Below are 23,299 nucleotides of genomic sequence, written 5' to 3'. Positions count from 1 at the left end.
ACATGGGCGCCAACATGGGCGCCAACATGGGCGCCATCATGGTCTAAGCTTTTTAAGCCTATTACAGTTTTTCTCAGTTGCTAAAACACTAAACTCCATTCTCTGAACCAAATTCTCAGTGGCCTAAACTCATTTTTTTCCAAACAAACACTCTTTAGGCCAGACCTTAAACACTGCTAAGGTACTTGGACACAATTTGCAAAACTCATCCGCTCTTTTTTGCTAAACCTTAAACACATTCTCAGTCACTAAACACATTTCACACTGTCATACACTCGTGTTGCAAAACTGTAAACACTGACAGCTAAATGTGAACACAACTCCAAAAGAGCTGTCATCTTGTACACACAACAACTCAAAACTGAACACACATCATTCTAATGATGTGATCAGACCGACTGGGCAGGATAAAGGTCAGTTCAGAGTGCACAGGTGGCACATGTGCATCCATCTACAATGAACAGAAACAGAGAGGCAGAGGAGGAAGAGTACATATGAGAGGTGGTGGACGAGGAGGAAGGGGGCGAGAAAGAGGCCAAGGAACACCAAGAACTATCATCACTGATGAAATTTAGGCAACAATTGTACACCATGTCCTTGTTCATGAGATGACAAGGAGGGAAGCAGGACAAAGAGTCCAACCCAGTTTGAGTAAATATTGCCTGTGACGTGGATGAAGTCCTCTGGCCAGCCCCCCAACAAAGACATGATGTTGGAGAATGAATGTCAGTGACTTTGATTGTGCAGTAATGTGCTTTTCATTTAGCTTTATTTTTTTGTTATGAAAGTGCTGAATGTAGTCTAGATATTGCCTTGACTGTTAGGGTTAGGTTACTGTTAGGTTCTAGACTACATGTCCTGCTTCCCTCCTAGATAAAGAGATAAAGCCTTGTCCTTCATGCCAGAAACTGTAAGTTCAAGCCTCAGCTAATGCAAAATGCACATAATGCCACCTTTCTTTTCATCTTCCTATTCTCTACTTGTTGCTCAGAATTGCCTAAAATTGCCTAGTCCCGATCATTGCTGCGCAGCAGCTGTAATTATCCTGAACAACCAGTTATCCTGAACACAGGATAACTGGTTTTGAGGTGATAGTTTGATTTTGATAGAAAAGTCTGGGGTTTTGTGAATGTAGTTTGAGGTTTTGGATTTGTGTTTAAGGTTTTGAGAAAATGGGTGGAGGTTTCAAGAAATGTGTTTTAGCAACTGGGGAAAAACTGTAAGATTGACTGCAATCTGTCCTTTAACAAGCTGCTCACAGGCTGATTCCACAGCATTGAAGCCTGCAGTTATTGTAGAAACAAACACTTCAGACTCTTGATAAGAGGCTGCATCACTTCCACCAGCGCCCAGTTTGAAGGAAATATAATGGCCCTTTTCCATTAGTATCTACTCGGCTCGACTCAGCTCGACTCGGCTCGACTCTACTCGCCTCGACACAGTTTAGGTGGTTTTCCATTACAGTTGAGTCGCACCTCGCCGTGGGTGGAGTCGCGGCGCACCGTCCAGCTCCCTCTGGATTCTTTGGGCCGCCAACAAGCTCAGAAAAGTCACCACGTCTTTATTTGACCGCGGTCGCGGTTTGCTTGCCATTTTCCGACTTTGACAACTTCACTGACGATCAATGCGCACGGCCGCTGTTGCCGTTTTTTTTTTTTTTTTTTTTTTTTTTTTTTTTAAATGTCGGGTTTTGTTTTCGTGTGGGAGTCGCTCTCGTCACTCCCTGTCCAATCAGTTGCCTGCACGGCGTTTACGTCACATTTTCAGCTCGACTCAGCTCGACTCAGCTCGACTCAGCTCGCTTGGAACCCCGGCTGAGTAGGTGCTAAAATGGGACCTGCTAGCAGGTACTACGACCTAATGGAAAAGCTGTTAAACCGAGTAGAGTCGAGCCGAGTCGAGCTGAGTCGAGCTGAGTAGGTACTAGTGGAAAAGGGGCATAAGTTCCTGAGCTGGGGGAAACCTGCTCAGGTATGCAGATGTGTGTGTCACTGACAGAGTTGTCCATGGTGTGGCTCCTCCCCTCTCAGAGCCTTTGTTAGCAGGAGGTTAGAGTCACATGGCAGCACTAGAGGAGTGACTGCAGGGGACTGCATCATCCCACTGAGGAAAAGAGCCTTTAGTCAGTCCGAGCTTCACAGGAGAGGAACTCTGTTCCAACACACATCACGCACCTGAACACACAAGTCATTTAGTTCCCATTTCAAACAGAGGCTTATTGATAATCACGTGTCAGCACTAACCCAGGAACCCCTTTCTGTGCTGCTTTGCTAGTGCCATTCTGTCTTTCATCTTGTCTCCTGTCTTTTCCAGATTTGTTCTTGAATGTGCTGCCCTGTGTGTTGTGTTTCTGTTCGAACTCACTGGGATTCATCTGCTGTTTTACAGCCATGCTACTCGCTTTCTGCTCTGGGTTTCTCAGCTAAAACCCTAAGCTAGTGTCTCCTGACACCACTCACAGTTGTCTGGTGTCACTCATGTTGTCAAGTTGCAGTCAGGATGCAGTCTTCACAGCACTCCACACAGCCATTACTCATATGGAACAGCCTAACTCATACGTTAGGATGTTATTCAGTGACTTCTTACCAACAGGCCACAAATGGTGAGGATAGGAGACCACACATCATCCACACTCGTCCTGAACACAGGTGCGCCGCAGTGCTGTGTGCTCAGCTTGGCCCTCTTCACCATCTTCACACACGACTGCACCCCCATCCACACCTCCAACACCTTTGTTAAATTTGCGGACGACACCACCATAGTGAGTCTCATATCAGACAATTATGAGACTCAATACAGAGAGGAGATCCATTGCCTGGCCCGGTGGTGCTCAGACAATAACCTGGTCCTAAACACCGCCAAGACAAAAGAGGTCATTGCGGACTGCAGGACAACCAGACGGACAGCACATGCTCCATTATTTATATGTGGGGACATAGTGGAACGTGTGGACAACATCAAGTTCCTGGGAATCCACATTACAGCTGACCTCACCTGGGCTCTGAATACCTCTCACCTGGTCAAAAAGGCTCAACAAAGGCTCTCCTTCCTGAGGAAGCTCAGGAAGGCCAGACTCCCCGCCAGGCTAATGGTAAACTTCTATAGAAGCACCATTGAAAGCATCCTCTGTCTTGAGATGACTGTGTGGTACACCGGCTACACAGCACAGGACAGTAAAGACTTGGCCCGGGTGGTGAAAACAGCCCAGAGGATTGTGGGAAGTCCTCTCCCAGACCTGGACTCGGTGTATGCTGGCCGTCTCCAGAGGAGAGCCAGCAGCATCACCACAGCCTAAGGACGGAAGTACAGGGCCCTAAAAACAAAGACTAGCTGATTGAGGAACAGCTTTTTCCCCAGAACTCACACACACACACACACACACACACACACCCCAGCCCCCAAGTACTGACTGAGTCACTTTGCATCCTTTGCAATGCACTGTTGTACCTACCTAGCTGCTGTTTTTACACTGACTGCTGCTGTCACTTTATCTGAGGTTTTTATACAGCTGCTATATATATATATGTGTGTGTGTGTGTTATTATGTATATATACAGTGAAGGAAATAATTATTTGATCCCTTGCCGATTTTGTAAGTTTGCCTACTGACAAAGAAATGAACACTCTATAATTTTAATGGTAGGTTTATTCTAACAGTGAGAGATAGAATATCAAAGAGAAAATCCAAAAAATCACTTAATATAAAAGACATAAACTGATTTGCATTTCATTGAGTGAAATAAGTATTTGATCCCCTAGCAAAACATGACGTAGTACTTGGTGGCAAAAGTAGTAGTGGCAAGTGAAGAGGTCAGACATTTTTTGTAGTTGATTACCAGGTATACACACATATCAGGAAGAATTTTGGTCCACTCCTCTTTGCAGATCATCTCCAAATCCTTAAGGTTTCGAGGCTGTCATGTGGCAACTTGAAGCTTCAGCTCCCTCCACAGATTTTCTATGGGATTAAGGTCTGAAGACTGGCCACTTCATGACCTTAATGTGCTTCTTCTGGAGCCACTCCTTTGTTGCCTTGGCCGTATGTTTTGGGTCATTGTCGTGCTGGAAGACCCATCCACAACCCATTTTCAGTGTCCTGGCGGAGGGAAAGAGGTTGTCACTCAGGATTTTATGGCCCCGTCCATCCTCCCATCGATGCAGTGAAGTTGTCCTGTCCCCTTGGCAGAGAAACACCCCCAAAGCATAATGTTTCCACCTCCATGCTTGATGGTGGGGATGGTGTTCTCGGGGTCATAATCAGCATTTCTCTTCCTCCAAACACGGCGAGTTGAGTTGATGCTAAAGAGCTCAATTGTGGTCTCATCTGATCACAGCACCTTCTCCCAAGCATTCTCTGAATCATTCAGGTGTTCATTGGCAAACTTCAGACGGGCCTGTACATGTGCCTTCTTGAGCAGGGGGACCTTGCGGGCACTGCAGGATTTTAATCCATTACAGCATAGTGTGTTACCACTGATTTTCTTGGTGACCATGGTCCCAGCTGCCTTGAGATCATTAAGAAGCTCCTCCCATGCAGTTGTAGGCTGATTTCTCACCTTTCTCATGATTATTGATACCCCACAAGGTGAGATCTTGCATGGAGCCCCAGATCGAGGTCAGCTGATGGTCATTTTGTATTTCTTCCATTTTCGAATAATTGCACCAGCAGTTGTCTCCTTCTCACCCAGCTTCTTGCTTATGGTCTTGTAACGCTTTCCGGCCTTGTGCAGGTCTATAATCTTGTCCCTGACATCCTTAGACAGCTCTTTGTTCTAGCCCATGATGGAGAGGTTGGAGTCTGATTGATTGATTCTGTGAACAGCTGTCTTATATACAGGTGACAAGTTGAGACAGGTGTCTTTTATGCAGGTAACAAGTTGAGATTAGTATCTAGTATTAGTTGAGTATCTAACAGGTCTGTGGGAGCCAGAATTCCTAATGGTTGTTAGGGGATCAAATACTTATTTCACTCAGTGAAATGCAAATCAGTTTATATCTTTTATATAATGTGATTTTCTGGATTTTCTTTTTGATATTCTATCTCTCACTGTTAGAATAAACCTACCAGTAAAATTATAATAGTGTTCATTTCATTGTCAATAGGCAAACTTACAAAATCGGCAAGGGATCAAATAATTATTTCCTCCACTGTATATATATATATACACACACACACACACACACACACACATATATATATATATATATATATATATATATACATATATACACTATATTACCAAAAGTATTCGCTCACCTGCCTTTACTCATACTATGAACTGAAGTGCCATCCCATTCCTAACCCATAGAGTTCAATATGATGTCGGTCCACCTTTTGCAGCTATTACAGCTTCAACTCTTCTGGGAAGACTGTCCACAAGGTTGAGGAGAATGTTTATAGGAATTTTTGACCATTCTTCCAAAAGCGCATTGGTGAGGTCACACACTGATGTTGGTCGAGAAGGCCTGGCTCTCAGTCTCCGCTCTAATTCATCCCAAAGGTGTTCTATCAGGTTCAGGTCAGGACTCTGTGCAGGCCAGTCAAGTTCATCCACACCAGACTCTGTCATCCATGTCTTTATGGACCTTGCTTTGTGCACTGGTGCACAGTCATGTTGGAAGAGGAAGGGGCCCGCTCCAAACTGTTCCCACAAGGTTGGGAGCATGGAATTGTCCAAAATGTTTTGGTATCCTTAAGCATTCAAAGTTCCTTTCACTGGAACTAAGGAGCCAAGCCCAGCTCCTGAAAAACAACCCCACACCATAATTCCTCCTCCACCAAATTTCACAGTCGGCACAATGCAGTCTGAAATGTACCGTTCTCCTGGCAACCTCCAAACCCAGACTCGTCCATCAGATTGCCAGATGGAAAAGCGTGATTCATCACTCCAGAGAACGTGTCTCCACTGCTCTAGAGGCCAGTGGCGGCGTGCTTTACACCATTGCATCCGACGCTTTGCATTGCACTTGGTGATGTGTGGCTTGGCTGCAGCTGCTCGGCCATGGAAACCCATTCCATGAAGCTCTCTGCGTACTGTACTTGGGCTAATCTGAAGGTCACATGAAGTTTGTAGCTCTGTAGCAATTGACTGTGCAGAAAGTCGGCGACCTCTTTGCACTATGCGCTTCAGCATCCGCTGACCCCTCTCCGTCACTTTACGTGGCCTACCACTTCGTGGCTGAGTTGCTGTTGTTCCCAAACGCTTCCATTTTGTTATAATAGAGCTGACAGTTGACTGTGGAATATTTAGGAGCGAGGAAATTTCACGACTGGATTTGTTGCACAGGTGGCATTCTATGACAGTTCCACGCTGGAATTCACTGAGCTCCTGAGAGCGGCCCATTCTTTCACAAATGTCTTGTTTCACAGTCTGCATGCCTGAGTGCTTGATTTTATACACCTGTGGCCAGGCCAAGTGATTAGGACACCTGATTCTGATCATTTGAATGGGTGAGCGAATACTTTTGGTAATATAGTGTATATATATATATATATATATATATATATAATTTACTCAATCTTTTATCGTCTTACTTGTCCTTTTATTGCTTGTTTGTCTGTTTGGGCTTGTTTGCCGAGAAAGTAAACAGTGGGTACAATGTGCAGTGACAATAAAGTCTTCTAAGTTCTAAGTTCTAAGGTCCTGTTTAACTGTCCTCACATTTATTTATGATCTGCTGCTGGTATCCTTCTGGCTGCAAGATCAGATTTGTTTGATGCTGCTTCATGTCATCCTGTCCAATTCATTGGATCCAATCACTTCTGCTGGATGAAAATGAATTTTGATTTTAGCAATTGTCACTGTAGCAGATTACTTTTACCACTACCTTGTTAGCATGTATTGCTAATTTTATAATTATGTTTGTGCTTTGTTTTTTTTATATCTTACTTTTAGGGAGCCTGTGTAACGTCTGGCTGGCGATGAAAGATTAAAACTAGCCTTTTGGCTGTTTCTGGTGCATTTACAGAAATGTTTATGAAAGTACCTTTAAATTAAATTGAATTCAATTAAATCCACACTTACACTTCCTCACACCTGGTTTCAACCTCTGCTCTCCACCATGGTCCACCCTGGAGGAGTAAACAGAGTCAGAGCAGCAGATTATGTTTGATGATGGAAACATGGGCACTAAATAACCTTACCTATGAAGGATTTAGCAGACCACGTCACTCATATCCACCATTCAACATGAAACAATACTCCTTAGCCCTCTGTAAGACATTGTGTGTGTCTCTCCATACCTGAGAGCCTCCAGTCTCCAGGTTGGATCCTCCAGTCCAGCAGAGAGACGCTTCACACCCGAGTCTCCTGGATGATTGTAGCTCAGGTCCAGCTCTCTCAGATGGGAGGGGTTGGAGCTCAGAGCTGAGGCCAGAGAAGCACAGCCTTCCTGTGTGAGCAGACAACCTGACAGCCTGCACACCATCACAAACACAATCAGTCCACCACATCATCTGCTTTGTGTTTTCACAAAAACCTACACAAGTTAGGAATGTGTCCAGTGACATGAAGCTGCATGTAAATCAGGACTGAACTGGTCATGTGTTGAGCAGGTTGAGGTCTCTGACCTGAGAGCCTCCAGTCTGCAGTGTGGACTCGCCAGTCCAGCAGAGAGACGCTTCACTCCTGAATCCTGCAGCTGGTTGTTACTCAGGTCCAGCTCTCTCAGACTAGAGGACTGGGAGCTGAGAACTGAGGCCAGAGCTGCACAGCCTCTCTCTGAGAGATTACAGCCACTCAGCCTGAGGAGGAATTGTAGGTGAAAAAAATAAATTTAAATGTGTTTCTCTTGTGTGGAAAACCGCATCTTATGTGTTTAATATATTCAGTTATCTCTGAACCTACACAGATTTCTTAGAGGCTTTGACCACTGGCAGCAGCCCCAGAAGAGCCTCCTCTGAAGCAGAGTATTTCGTCAGGTCAAACACGTCCAGATCTTCTTCTGATGACAGCAAGATGAAGACCAGAGCTGACCACTGAGCACGGGACAGTTTTTCTCTGGAGAGACATCCTGATCTCAGGTACTGCTGGATCTCTTCCGTTAAGGAATGGTCATTCAGCTCATTCAGACAGTGGAACAGGTTGATGCTTCTCTCTGGAGACTCATTCTCCTTGATCTTCTTTTTAATGAACTCAACTGTTTCCTGATTGGCCTGTGAGTTACTTCCTGTCTGTGTCATCAGGCCTCGTAGGAGAGTCTGATTGGTCGGTAGTGAAAGACCCAGGAGGAAGCGCAGGAACAAGTCCAGGTGTCCATTTGTACTCTGTAAGGCCTTGTCCACAGCATTCTGGAGGAGGAGTTTTAGTTCAGATTTCTTGTTGAATAGTGCAGACCACCAGGAGGTTGAATGTTCTTCTGACAGCAGATTGACTCCAGAGTTGATGAAAGTCACAAAGACATAAACAGCAGACAGAAACTCCTGAAGGCTCAGATGGACGAAGCAGAAAACCTTGTCCTGGTACAGCCCATGCTCCTCTTTAAAGATCTGTGTGAACACTCCTGAGTACACCGAGGCTGCTCTGATATCAATGCCACACTCTGCCAGGTCTGTTTCATAGAAGATCAGCTTGCCTTTTTCCAGCTGCTCAAAAGCCAGTTTTCCCAGAGACAGGATAATCTCCCTGATCTCTGGAGTCCAGAGTGGATCTGTCTCAGCTTTCCCATGATACTTGAGGTTCTGCACTTTGGACTGAACCACCAGGAAGTGGATGTACATCTCAGTCAGGGTCTTGGGCAGGTCTCCTCCCTCGCTGGTTTTCAACACGTCCTCCAGAACTGTAGCAGTGATCCAGCAGAAGACTGGGATGTGGCACATGATGTGGAGGCTTCTTGGCATCTTGATGTGGGAGACGATTCTGCTAGCCTGCTCCTCATCTCTGAATCTCTTCCTGAAGTATTCCTCCTTCTGTGGGTCAGTGAAGCCTCTCACCTCCGTCACCATGTCAACGCATTCAGGAGGGATCTGATTGGCCGCTGCGGGTCGTGTGGTTATCCAGAGGCGAACAGAGGGAAGCAGGTTCCCCTTGATGAGGTTTGTCAGCAGAACGTCCACTGAGGTGGACTCTGTAACATCAGTCAGGATCTGGTTGTTCTTGAAGTCCAGAGGAAGTCGACACTCATCCAGACCGTCAAAGATCAACACAACCTGGAACGGCTCAAAACTGCTGATTCCTGCTTCTTTGGTCTCAGGGAAGAAGTGATGAAGAAGTTCCACCAAGCTGAATTTTTTCCCTCTCAGCAGATTCAGCTCTCTGAAAGTGAAGGGAAATGTGAAGTGGACATGCTGGTTAGCTTTGTGTTCAGCCCAGTCCAGAGTGAACTTCTGTGTTAAGACTGTTTTCCCAATGCCAGCCACTCCCTTTGTCATCACTATCCTGATTGGTCGATCTCTTCCAGGTAAAGGTTTAAAGATGTCGTCACATCTGATTGTTGTTTCTGGTGTGGCTGGTTTCCTGGCTGCTGTTTCAATCCATCTGACCTCATGTTCATCATTAAGCTCTCCACTCCCTCCCTCTGTGATGTACAGCTCCGTGTAGATCTGATTCAGAAGTGTTGGGTTTCCTGCTTTAGCAATCCCCTCAAATACACACTCAAACTTCTTCTTCAGGTTAGATTTGAGTTCACGTTGGCACGCTGCAGCAACAGCATCTGAATGAACAAACAACAAAAACATCAACCAATTGTTGTTGTATTAAATATCAGAAATGTGAATATTTGCTGGTAAATGTATTTATTGGCCCTTTTCGACTGTAAAAACTTAGCGAGGTGTGCTGTGACCTGAAAGCTATTTTACGAGTTCTGCCATTGTTTCTATGTCAACAACATGCTTCCAGGTTAAGGTTCCTGGAACCTGATTTGAGCCCTGCTCCAGGAACATTTAGGAGCAGCTAAAAGGGCTGTCCGTCTTGATTGGTCAAGGTGTTGCCATGGCAACACTTCTGTAGACTCAATCCTGTCTCCACCGCATCCTTCACTGAAAAGCCTGACCTGTGGCCATTACCTCCTCACCTTTTAAGTCACATCACTTGTTCCATAAGCCAGAAAACTTTTTCAATTTTGATTGGTCATGGTGTTGTCAGAAGTGTTGTGATGCTCGTTGCCATAACAACACTTATGTAAATGAGCAGAGGACGACAACAAAAAGCAGCTGCCGCCAAACAACAGACTTCAGAGACAAATGAAGAGCTGCATGTCCTGATCAGGATTTGGGGAGAATAAAGTTCATAGTTTAACAGACAACACAGCGCTGCCTCAGCCGGACCGCCGCCGCTGTCCCGGGGAAGCCGGTGGGACGAGACAGGAAAACAGGAAGCTGTCATCAAGCAATAGCCTGGCGCATCACAACTGGTTTGATCTGATTGGCCTCAACTTGGCTGTTAATTGAAAATTTTCAGTGATGACCAAGAGTTTGACTCAAACTAAGATTTTTTTGTTTAAATTTAAAATTCATTTATTTATTTTGTTTTACTTACTGCTCTGCAGACGCTCAGCCAGCTCCTCCTGCTTCATCCTCCTCAGGAAGTACAGTATGATCTGCAGAAAAGCCTTTCTGCTGCTCCTCCTCTGCTCTTCCTCCTCACTGTCCAGCACCTCCTCATCCTCCCTCTGTCTCTCTGAGCATTCTGGGTAATCTGGACTCACAGACCTCTGCACGTTTTTCAGCTCCTTCTTCACAAAAGTGTTGATGTTCTCCTCCAGCAGCTGGAGCGGAAAAATAAAAGAATTAGACTTCCACATTAAAATCTGGACACAAAACACAAAATCAAATCCAGGTCAAAGAGGCTGAAAGATGTACAGAGAGCAGCACAGAGACGATTCTGAGCAGAATGTTTGTTGTTCAGTTGGTATGTTGTTGTACATTTACACACCATAAATATGGAGGCCAGGTCTGTTGGATGCTGCTGGGCAGACTGACCACTGGGAACCTCTGAGCTCTGCTGCTGGAGTCTGTGGAGGACACACACACACACACACACACACACACACACACACACACACACACATTAAATGTTATTCTGATTGTTGGATGTGATGTTTTAAAAGAGGAATCTCAGTCAACAGAGTCTGAAGGGTCAAACCAATTCTGGATCTCATGAATCTGATGACAGATAAACCATCTGATTTATCACCAGTTTGAAATAATTACCCATCATCCACAGAGAGGAGGCTGCCTTTGAACACGTTACGAACAGCCATAGAGTGGTCACTCCTCAAGGACACACAGCTGGGCTCAGGTTCAGGTTCAGGTTCAGGTCCAGGTTCAGGTCCAGGGGAGTCTGGTCTCTCCTGCTGGATCCTGATAGAAACATTATGAACACAGTGAAGGGATCCGTTTTACTTTCTTAGTCACACTAACATACTAAGATAATAATGAGTGACTTCTTTTCAGAAACAACATTGTGTGTAAAATGGAATGTGAACACACAAAGAGCTTTTCCTGTGAATAAAGCTGCTGTGCTGATTTGCCTGCTGAGCTCTGAGATGGAGAACAGTCATGGACAGTCAGAGATCCTCATCTCACCTCTTAGCTTTGGTCTGGCTGTCAGGTTCCCCAGACAGAGTGCTTTCAGAGGCAGGGAGCCCCTCCTCTCTCTCCTCACACACATCCATAGCCGAGCCGACACCTTGACACAAACACAGCGGCTGATTCATGACAAGCTTTCCATGACAGGATGTGTGCTGTCTTCCTGTCAGCACCATGTCACATATACAGAGTGGATGTAACACTCAGAGCAGCCGCCCTTTACATCAAACCCACTGAGCAGCTTCATCTAGAGAGGACTTTGAATCCTCTGGGACACTTCACACATGGACCGCCAGCAGCTCACATTTACAAAGCTCTCATTCCACTGCATTTAATTTATATTTTCTGATGGTATTTTTGTGGTAAATTTCTTGTAATTTAATTTTAAATGTGTAATTCTAATAGTTACAAATCATTGCTTCTTTTACTCAGTGTTTTGTTCATTTTCAGGTCATTTCTTGCTCATTTGCTAATTCCCCCAGGTTCCATGTTTCAAAATGTTCACATTGAGATAGTCAGTGATAGTAGTGTAAAATGTTATATAACCAGTACAATAACTGGTGACAGTGTTTTGCTCTCTTGATGGATCAACAGCAGAAAAAATGAACTTTGAACTGTTATTACAGTTTTATTTTTTTAGTTTAACTGTAATAACGGCTCACCAGATTACAGCTCACCTGACACAGGCTTGGTCAGCAGTAAAACACACAGGTAAAACATTTTAGACAAAGATGATTTTGTCCTCAATCAACATTAAATATCATGACATAATACATTTTTAGATGCTGAAACACGTTAACCCCGTTTTGAAAGCTTTTCCACATGTGCTGGTCCCAGTCTGCTCTCCAGTCCTCCAGCTCTAAAACACAATGTAGGAGCCTGTTCATCAAACATCTCTAATGATCCCTGGTCGGCTCTTTACCTGCTGAGTCACATCCACATCAAATCCAAGAGACTTTCAGCTTCACCTGGAGAGGAAACACAGAGAGAGAAGACGCTGCTGCTTCTGCTGCCACACTCCTGTGTGTGTGTGTGTGTGTGTGTGTGTGTGTGTGTGTGTGTGTGTGTGTGTGTGTGTGTGTGTGTGTGTGTGATGCCACTTCACAGCGATGGGCGGGACCTCTGCACCCGACTGTGCCAACCTGTTTCTAGGAGGGTGGGAGGAGAAATTAATTTGGACTAAACAAAACAGCTGAAACTCTAAAGCAACATGAAGCACTTGAGTTTCATAAATATTCAAACAACACCTGTTAAAAACCAGTGGTGTGTCCACACTGTTACGGCTGTGGTGGCCCAAGTGGGGCATCAACTCAACTGAGGAAAACCCCACCCCCCACCACACACACACACACACACACACACACACACTAGCTGAGTTTGCTATAATTCTACAATAACCTGAGTGCACCCAAGTCCTGTAATCATTTTCTGTTGATCTCCAGGTGAAAATATGTGAAATATTTGAAAGTGATGAGTTGTTGGGATCAGATGTGGTGTTGTGAGTCACGGCAGCCACAAGCAGGTGCAGCAGCTCTGGGCTCTTCACTGACCGATTATGCAGAGCTGCTTCCACTCTTCCTCAGTTTTTACATCCATTTATTACAATCTTTTAGAGAAGGCTCATGGGAACTGAAGCCAAGGTCAAAGGTCAGCAGTAGAAGCCACACACACACACACACACACACACACACACACACACACTCACACACACACACACAGACACACACAAACATGCGCAAGCATACAAACACTCAATCACAGATATGGATACATGAACACACATTTACATTCAAACACACACACACACACACACACACACACACACACGCTCACTGACATAAAAACACACACACTCATTCACACACAAATATACAGACATACACACAGACATTCATACACAAATGCAACTATATGTGTGTGTGTGTGTGTGTGTGTGTGTGTTTATGCGTGTGTGATTGTGTGTGTTTATGTTTCTGTGTATTGAAACATAAACACACACATACACACACAATCACACACACATGAACACACACACACGTTGGTGTGTGCACGCATGTGTGTGTTTGTGTATATGTGTTTGTGTGTGTGTGTGTGTGTTTGTGTGATTTTTTTGTGTTTTTGCATGTGTGTTAATGTCAGTGTGAGTGTTTGTGTGTTTGTGTAAATTTGTGTTTGTGTATTTGTATGTTTGCACTTTTGTGTGTGTGTGTGTGTGTGTGTGTGTGTGAGTTTGCATGCGTGTTTGTCGGGACGTCCTTCTTCATCCGGTTGAAATTGAAAGTGAAAGAGGAAAAGAATAAGTTTTCATGTGCAGGTTGAAAAAACACCCTGGTCACACGGAGTTTCCACTTCCTTCATGTGAAGAACTAACTCTCTAAATAAATGTCAGAGTGCCGCCTTCCCTTCCACCTGGCAGGTTTGCTTCTCCTCCGCACGGATTCGAACCTGCAACCTCTGCATCAGCTGCTTCCTGAAGCTCTGTGTCGCTGCAGCTGCTGCAGAGCCGCGCTGGACGGATCCTCTGCTGTATTGTCAGCGCTGTGCAGAGAAACACACACCGCACACACACCGCACACACACACACACACACACACACACACACACACCGCACACACACACATTTGCTTTCAAGCCAACTGAGGAAAAAGGGACGTTGAACATTTGAGGCTTTTCCTGCGGCCTCAGGATGATCCCGCAGGATCCCACAGCTGGGAGGCAGGATCCCAGCCTCCATGGACGGAGCGGAGGGGTTTGTATAGGAGTGACATACAGAGGAGAGGAAACAAAGGAGACTCTTTGCTTGGATGAATGAAAAGTCCTGGGGGCTATTCCATGAAAGCAGCTTAAGAAAGCTGCGCTTATGTGATATAGCCTGGCTTGAATTAGTGTCAACTTCCACTAAAGCCTCAACCCGTTCCACTAACGCGATTCAGCCGCGTCAAGTCAGCCACGTCTGAACGAGCCTCAAGTGCGCGCGTTCACGGGGCACATAAGCAGCCCAGAACAGTTGATTGTCGAAACGAAGATACAACTGTCTCAAAAGGAGGGGAAAAGGAGAGCCTCGACATTTTCAGCGGCGGAGCAGACACTGCTGATGGAACTATATGAAGAATATTGGGAAATCATCACAAACAGGGCTGGCTTTTGGCAGAGGTGCTATAGGCAATTGCCTAGGGCGCCATCTGCTGGAGGGGCGCCGCTAGCGCTGGAAGCGGGATTGTTGACCGGCGCGACACCGTCGGGATATGCAAATCAAAAAATTGGAGAAGGAAGTAAGTATAAATTTAAACACAACAGAAAGCCATAGTTTGGACTGTATTTAATGCTTTCATTCTTTGTCTTCACAACTTGATCAAAATTATGATGATTGAGTTTTTTTTTTTGTTTTTTTTTTTGAATGGTTAATAAATGATTTCAAAACTTAGGCACAGTCTTTCTGAAATTATACATGCAACAATCCAAATAAAAAGGGATCATTCCAAAAGTGGGATGACCATGAATCCAATTGGGATTAACTGAAATATGTGTTCTTGTAAACGTCCCTCACCTGTGTCAACTAACCTATCGGCTTCGGGCAGAATAGAAGCGGATCATCGCAAACTGCGGCTGGGAAATAAAATAAGACGTCTTTTTTATTTAACCTCATGTTCTTTTTAACTCCTTTATGTTCAACACTTGTTGCATTTGATGTATGACTTGTGCTACATGAATAAAATTTGATTGAGTAACTGATTGTTTATTCGGTTGATTTCGGAGACTGACAGTGGTAACACATGTTTTTCATTACGTTTATTTTTATTAAGTAAACACATTCATGCTTGGTCACATTGTGGGAAATTAGTCTGAACTTATATTTCCGAACACGGACATGGTGCTTCATAATTAAATTTGAATTTAACTGAATTGAATATGTGATGCCAGGGCAACAATATACATGACGGTACTGTCATTTGGGGGTCTGGCACAATGACGGATATACAGAAGTACAAAGCCCCCCCCAACAGAGTAGCAGTGTATCTGGACTGGCCTGCTGACTCGCTGTCCTTCTACAGTGTCTCCTCTGACACACTGATCCACCTCCACACCTTCAGCAGTACCTTCACTCAGCCTCTGTACCCGGGGTTCCGGATTGGGTTTGAGTCTAAGCTTGGGTGGTCTACTTCCTCAGTGATTCTGTGTCAGATCTGAGGAGTGAGAGTTGCCTCCCGACTTCACGCCACACACACTTCTGTTAGTGGGGGTCTCAGAACCCCGTCTGACTGGCTAAGTGATGTCAGGAAAACTCAAGCACACATTTTAATTCACCTCTGCTGATGTTTACATGTCAGTTTGGCAGCTTTATCAACACATGAAAACTTTACCAAGACAGGAAGGGCCAGTTTGGGCCACAAACCCTGCAGTCCACATGTGTTCTTGTGGCCTGTTGTAAAATGGTGTTTTTGTGCAGACTGGGGCCTAAACAGTCTTGGAGTTGCATCAGTTGGCTTTGACTGGAAAGCTGAGACTCTTGTGGATTCAATGAGCCACATTTGATTCATGTGTGATGATGTTCACCCTCATAGCAGCCAGTTCACTGCAGGCAGAGCATTTTGTAAGAGTAAGTAACAGTAAGAATTTCTAGACTAGGAAGTTGAATTTCTTATTCTTGAATTTCTTGGCATTTATGTTGAATAACCCTTTATTTGTAAATAAATATGCCATTGGGCTTACATTGACTTTACCTCAGAGTTGTGTGTTGGTGTGTTAATTGTACAATGATTGTAAATTCACAGTAAATGGAAACTTCATCTGCATTACTTTCACAGTAAATTACTTATTTTTGCATGATTTCCACAGTATACATAGTAAATTCACAGTAAATTACTGTCAACCTGTGCATACTTTCACAGTACACACTGTAAAAGTACAGGGCCTTGTTGTAATGATGTATAGCAAAAGGTTGCATTCCCCAGTGATGTACTGTAATATCACAGTAATTGCTTTGTCATTGAAGCTGTGAAGTTACAGTAGGCTACACAGTTGTGCTTTTACAACAATGCATTGTAATATCACTGTGAAATTACAGTAAATTGCTGTGAGTACATTTTACAGTAGTATATTGCTGTAATCCTTACTGTGAAAGTCATGCAAAACTTATCCAATAATTTATTGTGAATTCACAGGGAAAAAGTTTGCAGTGCATGTGCCGGTCCCAGTCTGCTCTCCAGTCCTCCAGCTCTAAAACACAATGTAGGAGCCTGTTCATCAAACATCTCTAATGATCCCTGGTCGGCTCTTTACCTGCTGAGTCACATCCACATCAAATTCAAGAGACTTTCAGCTTCACCTGGAGAGGAAACACAGAGAGAGAAGACGCTGCTGCTTCTGCTGCCACACTCCTGTGTGTGTGTGTGTGTGTGTGTGTGTGTGTGTGTGTGTGTGTGTGTGTGTGTGTGTGTGTGCGCGCGCGCGCGCGTGCGTGCGTGTGTGTGTGTGTGTGTGTGTGTGTGTGTGTGTGTGCAAAAAGCAGCTGAAAAGACCAAGAAAATCAATCAAATCGAATAAATAATCGGCCTTACCGCTCGTCGACGTTCCGTTTGGTTTTGGTTGAAAGTGGAAGATGAACAGAGTTTTTTTTTTTTTTTTTTTTTTGTCAAGCGGCTGAAAAGACAGAAATGTCGGGACGCCCTTCTTCATCCGGCTGAAGTTGAAAGTGAAAGCAGAAAAGACGTTTTCATCTGTTGGCACGTCAGGCTGATCCCGCACGATCCCGCAGCTGGGAGGCAGGATCACAGCCTCCATGGACGGAGCGGCACAAACCTGCTTTTCTATGTCCAAACAGAAACGGGCTCAGACTAGTCTGTGTAGGTGCAGCGACAATAATTCTGCGTAACTTTCTATCACTTATCAGCCCATACAAACAAACAAACAAACAGAATTTGGAGTCTGCATGTGAAAGCGCTCTGTAACACTGAGGCTGAGACTCTCTGCTCAGTCACATTTTATGTCTGCGTCAGTCTGCTTGTTGTGGCTGTGGAGGCTGGGCCTCGAGCTGCCAACATGTTGCCAGGAGCTTTTCAACAACAACAACAACAACAACAACAACAACAGCAACAACAACAACAACAACAACAGCAACAACAACAACAACAGGTTCCCTCTCCTGCCTCTCTCCTTTCTTTGACGATCGAAATGCAGAATTGGCAGGAAACACAGCGAGTTCACCACTGAAGTTAAATGGGTACCAAACTGATTTGTGTAAAACGAGGCTGAAACGAAACTGCGTAGAAATCAGGACTCAGATACTTTTATTTTGAAGAAGCCACAGAGTATTAGGTGTGTGCTTTTATTTTGAAGACGCAACAGCATACCAGGCGCCAGTCTCAGGAAGTCCAGCCTAATGGAGACAGCCCCCTGTTGGTCGTATGTTAGAACTACAAGCCATAACCTGAAGGGGCTTCTTCAACAGTTCAGCTGCGCCCTTTCATGGCATGGAATTCTCTACTGAACTGAACAGCAGCAGCGCCCTCTGCTGGCAGAAAGGCAGCGCTGCAAAAAAAAAAAAACCACAATAGTTCACCACGAGATTAAATTAACATGAATGTGTGATTCTTATTAATGTCAACATTTACTTGACATCCATATCGGTCTGGTCTGAGGTCACAGGTGTCGGTCAGGTGTGGTAAAGTATGGCAGCTGCCACTCATTGGAATCATGCTTATACTCATAATCTGCTCACATTCAGGCTTATTTTTCTATGAGAAAAAATGAGACCTCTGATTGGTCCACATTTTTCCGTTAGTGAATATCATTGTCAGTGAGTGAAATTGCTCGGTCCTCCATGATTTTCCACAGTGTGTTATTGAAGAATTTTCCCAGCTGCTTTAGATAAGAGCCAAGATCCTGCAGAACTAGAGGTGTCTGTGACTGTAGGTGTTTTTTGTTGTTGTTGTTGTCGTTGTTGTTGTTGTTTTCCTGTAACGAATAAATTCAAAGATGCTATTAAAGACTGAAAACAGCCTGTGTGTGATAAATGTGATAAAGATTATTTTTGGGGCATTTCTGCTTTATTTAACAGTCAGAGTAGAGAGACAGGACGACCTGCAGCAAAGGGCCTGAGGTTGGATTCAAACCTAGTACACTGCGATCAGGACTCAGCCTTAGCAGATGGTACACGCTCCTGTCTGGTGAGCTACCAGGGCGCCCAGTTTTCTGTGAAATTTAAACAAAAGACTAATGATAATTAACCCTCCACTCTCTGTCCATGCTGCTGAAATATGAGCCAAAACAGATGCGATGAGAGGTGTTTTCTCTGTGCTCTCTAAGTCACATTACATGCAAACAGTAGGAATTATGAATGTGACAGAGAGCTGTATGTCTATAAAAATAGTTTTCAATAGAACAGCAGCTCCTTCTGTTCTGGCTGCTCAAAGACTGATTCCTGCAGTAAAACTCTTAAAACATCAGTGAACAGCCAGGGCTTTTATTTGCTCCAGTCACTGAATCCCACCAGCCGAGATTTGGGACAGACCTGCCTTTAATTCTTTTTGGACAAAACTCTTGCTCAGCAAAGAGCAGGAAAAGAGACTCGGCTTTTAAACAAAATTTTAGGTGAATTCTTTTTCTAATCCCATCATTATCATCATCATCCCATCATTTCAGTGACGTCTTGCAGGCTCGGACTGGCAGTCTGGCAACTCTGGCAAACACCAGAGGGGCCGGTCCACCAGGGAGCCACAACACCAGCAATGTGCTGAAAAAAAATATGGGGCAAAAAACTGTGGGGAGAAAATTTAGACGTGCTGGCTATGGTCCACTTGATGCTGGAACGGACCATCTGATCGGGGGTTACAAAGTCCCAGTTGGTGAAGGAAGGTGAGGGAAGCGCTGCCTTCATCCTCCCCCCAAGTCCTTATGTGGGTGTATCCACATAAGTAGACAGTAGTTGTTAGTTGTTTCTATCTGCTAGCAGAGGGGACATTGAGTGCTTGTTGAATGACAATCAGTTGTCTGTAATGAGAGAACAGGTACGACAGAGGCGACAGGAGATGGAGCAGCTTATTGACGTTGAGTAACTGGGGAGCGTGGACTGAGTTATCGCGGAGAAGGGAAATCAGAAGCTGCATATAGTCTGGACGATGCTGCAATAGACCACAGAACACCTTTTTGGTGCTCAGTAATGGAGATTACTGGACGTTTCATACAAGAAAACGTTGCTAATGAAGTCAAGCAAGCTGAAATGTTTTCCATTCAGATAGACATTGTCCAAGATATCTCGTGCAAACACCAGTGCTCCATAATAACCAGGTATGAGACGCATGAACTTCACCAGATGAACTTCACCAGAGGCTGCTTGCACAAGTAAACTGCCAGTCATCCTCTGGTCAGTATTTTGCAGATCTGCAAAACCAAGTTCTCAGCTAAATGCAGCTGACATCACTGAATGTGCAGGCAGCAAGCATGCAAGGGGAGTTTTCAGGGTTTTCAGTTCTCAGTTCTCTTGTCAGCCCATGCCCCGGGGCAAGTGTAGTCAGATGCTGTGCACACGTTTTAAATCTGGAGCTTGCCGATACCACAGGTGTGGTCATTGACAGTGCGACAGTGTGTCCCTGTTCTCTGTGTTAAATGACATTGCTGTATTCCTATCAGAGACTGGGTGTTTGGGAAGAAATTACCCACCATACACTTCACAGGTGCCGGTCACTCATCGGAGAGACACGGTGGTGGGTGAAAGATGTTTGGATCTTTTGGTTCCACAGAGGAAAGTCTCTATGCTGAACTAGCATTGCATTGAACTTGAAGTGACACTCACAGCCATCACTGAAAATGAAAACATGAAACCATCTGTGTGTGTGAAGGCAAAAGCGTAGATTGAGGCCTTGACGTCTGATGTCTCCTCTGTCTAAACATCTCCAAACAGCTGGAATGAATCTGACAGCTCATCATCCCTCCGCTGGCACACAGGAGAACCTCAGGAAATATGCCATGGATTCTGAAACTGTCCAGAGATCAGCAGACAACTTTGTTGGGCAAACGTCAAACTGCAGAATGAGGACTGTGAAGCAGTGACTCAAGCTGCACTGCCTTGTCAAAGATCCAGGAAGAAGGAGAGGCTGCATGGGGAGTTTGGAGAGGATGAGAGTACAGCTGGTGCAACCACCGAATACAAAATGAAAGTTCACAGTGTAATCCTGAGGGCACTGGCCCACGGTTTGAAAACCATATTCAGGATTTTGTCTCCTTGACCCTCAAATGTTTGCTGGAACACCAAGTGAAGGTGTCAAGCCAGGCCGCTGCAAAGCCTGGCCTAGGACACACTGAAGGTAAATTAAAGTTAAATTACAGTGACATTAATAATTTCATGTGTACACACACAAAAATAAAGGTGCCAACTGGAACCTATAGAGTGGTTCTTCATAGTGATGCTAGAGGAATAATTTTATGGTTCTACAAAGACCCTTTCAGACCATTTCTTTGATTAGTTGAAAACTGACTCCAAGAGCCAAAAATGACTAAATAAAAACTAAATAAAATAAAATAAAAATAAACAGTTCTTTTAGGAACCCCAGCAATGGTTACTTCAAATAAGACAGAAGAGGAAATGCACACAGAAGTAGCTTTTAACTCTCATTTTTATTAAAGGATTAAAAAAAGGTGCCAACCGAAACCAAAAACAGTTCCTCACAGTGGAGCTTTAAGAGAACCATCACAGATTCCTCTTGGTGGAGCCGCTCGGTTCAGTGCAGTGCAAACTGTTCTCAGTTTTTTTTTTCCCCCAAACAAGGATCCATCCATGAAATGGGTGATTCTTCAGTAACTGATGGTTCTTCATGGAACTGCCGTTTTAGAACAATTATTTTTCTGTGTGTACATTTAATAGATAGAAAAGCATGCCCATATTATACATAGGCCTACATATATAGCCTACATAGGCTACATATACATATACAAGTACTCCCTGCCGGAGGCTGTAGGAGCTGCAGCTCTGTGAACACTTTTAAATCACAATAGAAAAAATTAATTGTTATGCTTCCTTTGTTTTAGGTGGTGTAGGTTCATTATGTCCTAAGTAAATTATCGTAACGTTTTTCTTTTTACGGACGCACATTTGTTTTCTAAAACTGTCCGTAAAAAGAAAAACATTACGCTAACTTCCTTTGTTTTATTCCTCTATTCTGTTCTTGTACATGGTTTCCTGTTTTTATGTTCTCCTTTGTTTTGTTTTGTTTTGTTTGTTTTTTTTTTTGGTTTTCATTTGATTGCATGGTTTAATGACGGAGGATTTGCTCTTGTATTAAATTGTCTGGCTTTATTTTATTCTCTTGTTTTTTCTTCACTTTATTGTAAAGCACTTTGAGCTGCACCCCCGTATGAAAGGTAATGTATCGATAAAGTATATTTATTGTTATTATTATTATTGTTGTTGTTGTTGTTGTTGTTGTCGTTGTAGCCTAGTGTAAAATAATAATGTCGCATATACGATCTAGACTTGAATGTATAGACACGCAACTTATAGAATGGCCCCCATAGATATATACATGTAGACTTGCATCTATATAGCATATAGACAGAATCACATTTCTAGAGAAATACAGCCTAAACCAAGAGAAGACAGGTTGTTTTCACACCAGATCGAGTGTGCGTGTGTGTGTGTGTGTGTGTGAGAGAGAGAGAGAGAGAGAGAGAGAGAGAGAGAGAGAGAGAGAGAGAGAGAGAGAGAGTGTGTGTGTGTGTGTCTTCTGCTGTTGTACAGGATGGACTGCTGATAAAGTTTGAGCAGTGAGTCAGGGGCAGGTTGGGAAATGCCGCGGATGATGTCGCAACTGGTGTGTGTGTGTGTGTGTGTGTGTGTGTGTGTGTGGAGGAGGAGCGTCAACCGGAATGAAACTCCACTTCTACTTCCTTCAGCCTCACTTCGCTCCCAGCGCCTTTTCTGCACTTTTCGGGCAGACAGGCGCTCAGTTTGGCTCTGCCTGGACGGAGACGCGCAGGAGGACCGCGGGCGGCCGGGTTCCCCGTCACTCCAGCAGCCGGACCTGCGCCCGCCGAGCTGCTGCCAGCCGCTCTGGATCCCCGCATACGTCCGGGCCTTAATTACTTAATTGTCGTATGAAGTTAATCCGAGGGTGATTAATAATCCGGACTGCTCCGCCCGGTTCGGCTGCTCAACTTCGATGAGTTCCCAGGTGCGCGCAGCGGCGGTGCACGCACCTGGTCGCTGTCGGTGCCGTTACTTCTGGAGATTTACCGTCGCTACACGTGAATGGTCCCGTTAATCACCTCCCCCTCCTCCTCCCGTCGCCCCCGGTGCCCCGGGGCTGTATGGAGGTGAGCCCATCTGAGTCAGCACACACACACACACACACACACACACACACACACACACACACACACACACACACACACACACACACAGCAAGCCTGGGAAACCCTCGGTCCTGCCTCGCCCCACACGCCTGCCGGGACACCCCACCCCGTCCTGCCCCGCCCACCACCGGGAGTCTCGGTCTGTAAACTCCGACTGGTTCATCCCGACCGGACCGAGCCGAGCTGCTGTCCATGTAAGTGAACGCTCTTTTCTCCTTTTGTTTTTACACGAACACCCTTATGGACCCTGGCGCTGACACGGCTTGGGGTTGTATCAGCCTTGTCATTTGCATTATTTTCAGAATAACTTTTAATGATCATGCAATCTTACTCTGCTTCACACTGATTCGCTCCGGATAAAAGGATCAGACCAAACGACTGAGAATGTCCGTGTTATTTAGAAAGGAGCCAAAACTCCTTTGAAAA

At 44.7% G+C, this 23,299-nt stretch overlaps 1 protein-coding gene across 1 annotated transcript in view; it reads left to right on the top strand.

The window, feature by feature from the left end:
• Positions 1 to 22,888: 22,888 nt before the first annotated feature.
• The window catches only part of il1rap (interleukin 1 receptor accessory protein), a 29,286-nt gene continuing 28,875 nt past the window's right edge, over positions 22,889 to 23,299 (top strand). The window contains exon 1 of the mRNA XM_030067488.1: positions 22,889 to 23,067. Coding sequence (XP_029923348.1) covers positions 23,066 to 23,067 — 2 coding nt within the window. The 5' untranslated portion in view covers positions 22,889 to 23,065. The remainder of the gene's footprint in view (positions 23,068 to 23,299) is intronic.

The sequence above is a fragment of the Myripristis murdjan genome, chromosome 13 (assembly GCF_902150065.1).
Source record: "Myripristis murdjan chromosome 13, fMyrMur1.1, whole genome shotgun sequence".
Classification (NCBI taxonomy): domain Eukaryota; kingdom Metazoa; phylum Chordata; class Actinopteri; order Holocentriformes; family Holocentridae; genus Myripristis; species Myripristis murdjan.
Note: the sequence above shows the minus strand (reverse complement) of the source record. Positions and strands in the feature narration are given on the sequence as shown.